The sequence below is a fragment of the Cladophialophora carrionii genome, assembly GCF_000365165.1.
Source record: "Cladophialophora carrionii CBS 160.54 unplaced genomic scaffold supercont1.1, whole genome shotgun sequence".
Taxonomy (NCBI): domain Eukaryota; kingdom Fungi; phylum Ascomycota; class Eurotiomycetes; order Chaetothyriales; family Herpotrichiellaceae; genus Cladophialophora; species Cladophialophora carrionii.
In genome coordinates this window covers 3339323-3346989 of record NW_008481816.1, presented here as the reverse complement: position 1 = coordinate 3346989, position 7667 = coordinate 3339323, and the positions used below count along the sequence as shown (strand labels likewise).

The 7667-nt window shown below is 51.8% G+C and overlaps 2 protein-coding genes across 2 annotated transcripts; both read right to left on the bottom strand.

Annotated features, from left to right (window-relative positions):
* Positions 1-451: 451 nt before the first annotated feature.
* Positions 452-1951, bottom strand: G647_01188 (uncharacterized protein; the record flags this gene model as incomplete). Its single annotated transcript, XM_008724589.1, has 3 exons — positions 452-495; positions 553-1642; positions 1730-1951. 3 exons carry the CDS (start codon positions 1949-1951, stop codon positions 452-454), a joined length of 1356 nt encoding a protein of 451 aa, XP_008722811.1.
* Positions 1952-5510: 3559 nt separating this feature from the next.
* G647_01187 (uncharacterized protein) lies at positions 5511-7527 on the bottom strand (the record flags this gene model as incomplete). Its single annotated transcript, XM_008724588.1, has 6 exons — positions 5511-5774; positions 5850-6555; positions 6603-6714; positions 6771-7012; positions 7092-7133; positions 7181-7527. The coding sequence occupies 6 exons, from the start codon at positions 7525-7527 to the stop codon at positions 5511-5513; spliced, it is 1713 nt and encodes a 570-aa protein (XP_008722810.1).
* Between the last annotated feature and the right edge of the window lie 140 nt (positions 7528-7667).

Sequence of the window (7667 nt, the reverse complement as noted above, 5' to 3'; positions counted from 1 at the left end):
TTCTGTCCTGGTTATCCTTCTGTCCTGGTTATCCTTCTGTCCTGGTTATCCTTCTGTCCTGGTTATCCTTCTGTCCTGGTTATCCTTCTGTCCTGCCATGACGAAGCCCATCCACGCGTTCTGTGATTGACTGGGGAAATGCTTGACTTCCTCTCTGCTCGGTCCGGATCGCATCGAGGCAAGAGGCTCGGACCAGGAGGGGTACATCAGATAGTACTCATCAGGAGGTACTACATGTACTGCATACTAAGCCGACGAGTATGCCTGCGGAAGAAGGACAGGAAGGAGGGACACCAGAAATCGGAAAAACAAGTGCCCATCGTTTTACCGTGGTACCGCTACACATATGCTACGTACGTATGAGACACATCCCAGCTATGCACAACGACTACAGTATGACTATTCACTGCAACGAGCTACTACGAGTCGTGCATGTAATTTTATTTCACGGTCATACCGAATCTTGAGAATGCCCTCCCGGGTTCTGGGCGGAATCTGCGAGAGGGTTATCAGCATACTCGAATTGTATCATGAAAGTACAGCAGAACTTACAGTCTGTAGTGACAAATGCCCTGTCCACCTCGGTGAGTGCCTCACAGCAATACTGCAACGTCTCGGCTATGTCGTGCGTGCGCCGTAAAGGGGTCTTTTCGTCCAAGAGGATGTCGAATTCCGCCCAGACGCCGTCTCCGGCGTGGTACGCAGTGACGGACTTGAAGCCTGACACGACGCTGCTGAAGCGGTAGGCGAGGTAGATCAGTTTCTTCTGCAGCGAGTCATCCACGGCCAGGCCGCACAACCGCGTGACGTTCTCCAGACACGTGTCTGCCCAGTCGTAGATGATGTACAGCGACAGCAGCGCCGCGCCCAGGGGATCCAGCCACCACACACCGGCCTGTTTGCCAATGAGTGGGAAGAGCAAGCTGAGGGTGTTGAAATAGACGTCTGTTTTGCAATCCTGCACCAGGGCTTGTACTTGGGTGGTTTTGATCCTCAGGCAGCCCAGACCGATCAGGCCTTTGATTCCGACCGTTCCGGCCATGGAGGCAATGGCCAATGCTGGCAGTGTGGCTATCGAGTGATCTCCGCTCGGTAGCAGCTTCTCGACAGACTCTTGCAAGATCTGGATGAACGAGATGACCATGATGATGGAGAAGACCAGAATTCCGATCGGCTCCAGTCTCCGCCGACCGACAGGGAACTTCCGCGCTAGAGCCGAAAGCCTCCACGAGACCAGCCTGGTGGTCGTCCAGACGATGACGGTGCATAGCAGATCCAACGCAGAATCGAGCAGTGAAGCGATGAGCGACAGAGACGACGACTTCAGGGCTGCGATCCCCTTGGCCACGAGGAGAATGACATTGGCGATGACGTTGATGTTGACGGCCCATCGGGCGTTTCGGTCGGCCTTTGCCCGTGCGCTTCGAACGTCTTCTGGCAGCAGCGCGTCGATGTGTTCCTCCACGTGCTGAAGTCGGCCTTCTCTCTCGCGGATCCCGTCATGATCGGCGTCCGTATTCATGCTCTCTAGGACTTCGTCCGCCATGGCCAGCACGATGGTGTCGACTTCAGCCCAGTCGTTCAGCACCGCATTCTGCTTTTCGTAGAATTTGCGAACCTTCTTGTTCTTGATCTTCTTGATCTGTGTTGTACGCCAACAAACACGTCAGTCAGCACCCCGTCCTCCTCGTGTGTGCAACATGGAGGTACTAGTACTTATGATATGTACCTCTTCTTCACTTTTCCTGTACTTTTCAAACTCTCTTCTGTCGACACCAGACCGCAGTTGTTCCTTCAATGCGGCGGTCGTTCGGCGATCGAGGGCATATTCCACGGCATCTTTGAAACCGGCAAACCGTCTTTGCTCATGATGACCCGATTCCAGATCGGGGTTCCGCCAGCGGTCATCTGCACGCGTCTTGGTGGTGTTGAGTGTCCGCTTTCCCACCATCGGGCCGGGGCTGCGATCGAGTCCTGGACTGCAGTGAAGAAGAGGGTGAGCGAAGATTCGGGGACCGGCAAGCAGCGTCGAGGACAGAGGAGACTGGAAATGAATGGTCTGAAGCAACCTGGAAACACAGCGGCGAGGGAAGAACCAGGTACAAAGTACAACTGGCTTGATGGCGGCCATTAATATTGATCTTGATGCTGCCGTGGATCTCTAAGATCCCCTGCATCGATGACGGCATTGAACCAACCGTTTCCCTGTTTCGTGCCCAGAAGCCGCGTGGCGGGCTACCGCTGCTGCCGCTTGGGGAAGCTTGCTTTGGCGAGCGATTGCTTAACAGTTAAGTGGGCCGTGCTGGGCTTACTGTAGAAAGTTAGCCTGCGACTCCGCGACGGGGGCTCAGATTAGCAGGTCGATCAAGAGTCTTTTTGCATTTTGAATGCTTCTGTATGTTCGCACGAGTCCACACTGTCCAAATCGTAGACATGGAGTCGTGCCTGAGCACTGAGTCAGTACAAATGTTCGTTTCGAGCCCTTGGTCATGCTCTCGGCGAAAGCTGCTTACCTCTACTACACTGTACTTGTATTCAGTACTTCTCCAAGGTTCTTCTGCAGGTTGTTCTCGTCGGTGCCCTGTACAGCTTTGGCCAACAACCGTGGTCACTCTAGTCCTCCACCTACGGTTCTTCATGATGACCTTGTACTAAGAATGCTTTCATTTTGAGTCCTGCCATGCTTTCAACTCTCCCCGATTGCTACATAGTACCCGACTAAGTTAGTCTCCCGAAGTGTTGACATTGATCGGAGGGCTTGGCTGAGCGGTCCCACTCTGCCTAGCCGTCCTCCGCCCTCACCACCCTCAGCGCTTTCGAGGTCGTGGAGTGTAAAAGCACAAGATACATACGTCGTACTACTGTATTGTACTTGTACTCTGCACATGAAGCCTTCTCTTCCAGATCGCAACTTCCACTTTGCAAAGTTCTCATCTTCATATGCCAACTTCGGATGTGTTGCAACAGTGAAGCACAAGTGAGTCTGAGGCGAGGCGGAGATGATGAGGTCGCCAAATATTTAATTCTGGCCTCAATGACCAATGTATTTAAATGACGGCACAGATTGACCCTAACGCTGCTGCTCTTTCCCGCCGTGTCGAAGTTCTTCCTGCCATTTCTTCAAGTCCTCCTCTAGTACTACAGTAGTGTACCAAGTAAAGTAAGTACATTATGTACAGTAGTAGCTGCGACAGGATCTAACAGTGCACACATGTGGAGCTCAGTGAGCGAATGTACAGGGTCGCTCACAGCTTGCGAGAGTACATGGTACATATGTACGTAGTACAGAGTTGTCAGAGGATTAATACCTACATACTGTACTAAGTAGTAGTATTGTCTATTCTTTGGGCATAAGTACAGTATGTAAGTACTTGCAGAGTGGCCGGAGGCGGTTCCGATGATGCACCGCGCTCACGGTCAGGTGATAGGGAGCCCGTAAAGTACTTAAGTTAAGTACACAATGGAAGTAAGTACAGTACATAGTACACTATGTAAGTACATACCCTACCTAGGCATAACATCGAGCTGAGATTGAAGTTAGACCAGTACACACCCTCTTTGGGCGAGCAGGAATACTTACTACTTACTTTGTGCCAAGTAGGTATGTACGGTACAGTATAGTATTACACAGCAACAGCGACCTTCAACAGAGCTTCAATTTAGAGCACCACGATCGTCCTCGTCGGTTCGGACCCTCTGCACTTCACGAGCGACATGATGGGATATAGACTCTAGCATCACATCGGATGTAACTTCAAAAAAAACAATACCGTGTACGTCGTCAACGTTGCCGGAACAAGGTGGCACGGACTGGCAAATCTCTTGGAGTTCGCACTCTGTTCAGACGTAGAACTGCAGCGCTTGTAGTACATAAGTACCCAGTACTATGTAGTACTAGTACTGTCGTGCTAGAGTCCATCGCTCTCACGGGAATATAGTGACTTGCGCTTTCGATATACAGCGAAGAATACAATATAATACAGATAGACCTTAATAGAGAGCACTAAATTCGCTCCCGGAGGTTTAGCTTGGTTAATGCATGAACTAGATTACTATATACGGAAAGTATTGGTTGCCAAGCAAGCTTGGCTCAAAATGCGGAACCTCCCCAAGTTGTTTGCGACTTATGGGACCTCCAAGCAGCAGCAGCAATAAATCTATGTACTCAAGTATGTAACACTCATGTCCACTTCAGCTTCATTCGCTCTCTGAACTTCTGAACTTTGGAAGAGGATGATGGAAAGAAAACGCGGCGACGACTAGTGTGACTTGCCATCGCCGGCGAGTAAACTGTAAGGCCTCACTTTTCGAGCAAACTCCTTGACCGCTCCCGCCGTCTCTGAGGGCGCTTTCGACGATCAACATTTGGTGGGTGCTGAAAGAAAACCGATTGTCCACGATGCGAGGCAGCCAATGTTGAATGCGCGGGATGTAGATGAGCAGAGACGACAGATCGTCTCCCCACCGCTTCGAGATACATACTGTATATATGTAGTACTTACTACTTAGGTACTTAGTAGACTGTGGCTCCAACCGCGCTCGCGATGGCCTCAGCAGCCTTTTACATCCGAGAAAGCGGACACACTCTCGAAGCCGTACCCCCAATTTTGCAAAGATGGCCTTCCGCTCATGCATGGCACTCACAACGAATCCTCGTCCGGACCAGAGGCCACATGCTCGACCGCCCATCATCAGATTCTGTTCAGAACACTGCCCCAGCCGTTCCATGCGGAGCACTTGGAGTTCTGGAGAGATCGACTGCATAGTACCGCCGCATTTAGTGATGTTCATCGCGCAGTGTTTATACTGTCGACTCCCAACAGACCTGAACCGAGCAGGGGTTTGGACGCAAATGTCGTTGCCGTCCACATCAATCTACACTGAGGTCGTCCAGCGAATACATATCCAAGCTCTCTCAACAACGGGTGGAGATTTCGCTGAGAGTCTTCGTTGGCACACATCAGTTGTTTTGCTCGCATATTTTGGAATACTAAGTAAGTACTGCGTACTACGGAGTATAATGTATACAACGGAGCTCTCCGCGCTGCCAGCTCGTGTTAACATTTCATAGTGTCTGTTTGGGAATAGAGCAGCCGCCGTCGGGCATACCATACTACCAATGATGCTGCTCACTATGTACTTGTACTACTATGTATGTATGTACCTTCGCATGCGATCGGACGAGAATCAGAGATGGGACACGCTTGTTTCGCAAATGAATTCGCCATGGACACACATGCCACCTAGTTCGGAGCAGAAGTAACATGATTCCGAGAAGAGAGGAGCTTCTGTCTTCTGTCGAAGGAAGTCAAGGGCATAGAGGTGAAGGGACGGCTCTGTCAGTGGTTGGAAATACAACCAGGGTTGTTCACACACGACCGAGCACGGAAGTGCCCTAAAACGTTGTAGCATACGGAGTACTGCGGAGGCGAGTACATAGTACGAACCATTGTAAGAGTCACAATTGGTAGTTACATGCAAAAATGAAAGTTTCATTACGCTACATAAGTTTATCTCACCCGTCTATTGATCCGGTGGACGGACTTGCCAACTTGTTTCAAAGCAGTAAGCAACGTCACATCGTTTTCTCTCTTCGTGATGGACGCAGCCGTTCCGTTGAGGCTGAGCGGCGCGAAGTCTTCTTCCCATGTCTCGCCGGAAAACAACGCGACGTCAGGTTCACAGACCGTACCAGGTGCCGGCAGTACACCATCGACGAAATAGGACTGCACGGCCCTGGCTGAGCAGAGGCCCGGTTGCGCGAGTGAGGTGTGCTGTAAATCGTAATCAAGTCATGTCAGTGATGCCGACCTCCTTCGTACAGTCAGTGAGGTGGACGTGGAACTTACCCCGTAGCCGTTATGCTGAAGGACAACACTGCCTTCGAAGGAGGCGCTCGTATTCTGTGCGCTGATCAACGGTGTTGCCGGGTCGTAACTGTTGCCGATGATCAAGATGGGATGCTTGGTCTGAACGTGCCAGTCGCCCGAGTATATCTCCTTGGCGGTCTGCTTCCAGCGGACAGACTGGATCGCGTTTACGAGGCCAAAGTCCAGGCCGCCCCATTTGCTGGAGGCGGTGACGGCGCTGATCAGGGGATCGAGAGTCGTGAGATTGTCCGTCCGGAGAGCCTGTTCGCCGAACTCGATTCCCTGGAGAGCTTGGTCTGATTCGCCCCCTTCGCCTCCGCCGGTCAAGATCGTGAACACTTCGAAGAACCCGGTCAAGTTGCCGGTCAATAGGAACTGAAGGCCCTCCGCAAGCAGAGGCCACGCGTCGGGAGAATAGAGTTGGGAGAACATCACTTGCTTGACCGTGCTGTAGTCGATCAGCATGGACGTGCCTTCATATGGGGCGAGGAGTTCGTTGTTGGCGTGGCCTTTAATTGTGACTGGAAGAGGGTTCGTCTTGAGGCTCTCCAGTAAGTCATCGACAGTCTGTGCCAGTTGTTCTGCGGTTTGGTTCAAGCCTGCTAGGGCACACAACTCGGACGTAACGCAGCCAGAGAAGAAGCCGGCTACAGTACCGTCGACGCTGGCGAGGGTGCTGACGTCCCTACAGAGGCGTTAGTGAGGCCTGGGTGTGAAATTATGCTGGCGTACCATCCAGAGTAGTATTCATGGACATTGACATTCCCGTCAATCACGATTTTGCCGACCTTCTCGGGAAACATGGCTGCGAAGGTGGCTCCCAGCACGGTGCCATACGAAAACCCTGAAAACAAATTAGAAGATGCTCTGGAATCATTCTCTTCATCTGCTTCTGCTTACCCCAGTACCGCAGTAGTCCATCTTCTCCGAGTGCGTCGACTATGCGAGCCATATCCCGAGCAACGAAGGCGGTACCAATGAGACCTCCAATATCTTTGGTCGCGGCCAGACATTGAGCAGCTTGAATTTCGGCATTGGCGAAATTCTGACCTATAGCGACGTCGGAAGCGTTGCTCAACAAGAGCGGGACCCCGTCATAGAGATCACTGTCGCAGACATATGGCAGAGTGTTGTTCACGCCTCTGGTTGGGTTAGCACCACGGAGTTGATTTCGGTTCTCCCAGAGTGTCGTCGATCGGACATGGGGCAAGGGGGGCATACCTTGGGTCAAAGCCGATCAGATTGAACTGGCCGCCGAGGACACTGAAAGGGTCAGCTTGCGGGATCGTAGCAGAAGCCATTATGCTCACGTCATTAGTTGTTGGGCGCGTCCGATAACGAATTGAACGCCACTACCTCCCGGACCACCAGGGTTGAACAACACACTGCCCTTGACGGGCTTCCGGACGGCGTCGAATCGCACAAGTGTGAGATCCAGTGTTTTTGTCGAGTTCGGTTTCGTATAGTCGAGGGGAACAGAGAAATCAGCACATTTCATGGGTAGAGGACTCTCGCCAGCAAGCGTTTTGCACTTTGTACTCCAGGTAATCTTGGTGTCACCAACGACACTGGTGTTGGCTCTGGTGTGCAGCTGGGGGAGAGCGAAAGCCCCCACGACGAGGGAAAGGACAGAAGGAAGTTGGATTAGCATCTTCATGTCGATTGAAACGGTGAGAGACAGGAACGAACGACTTGGTAGAACCCGCAGCGCCAGAGCACGAAAAGGAGATGGCCATCAGACAATTCATATATTGCATCCTCTCTTGAGCCAGCAAAGATCCCAAACCGTTTCTGTTG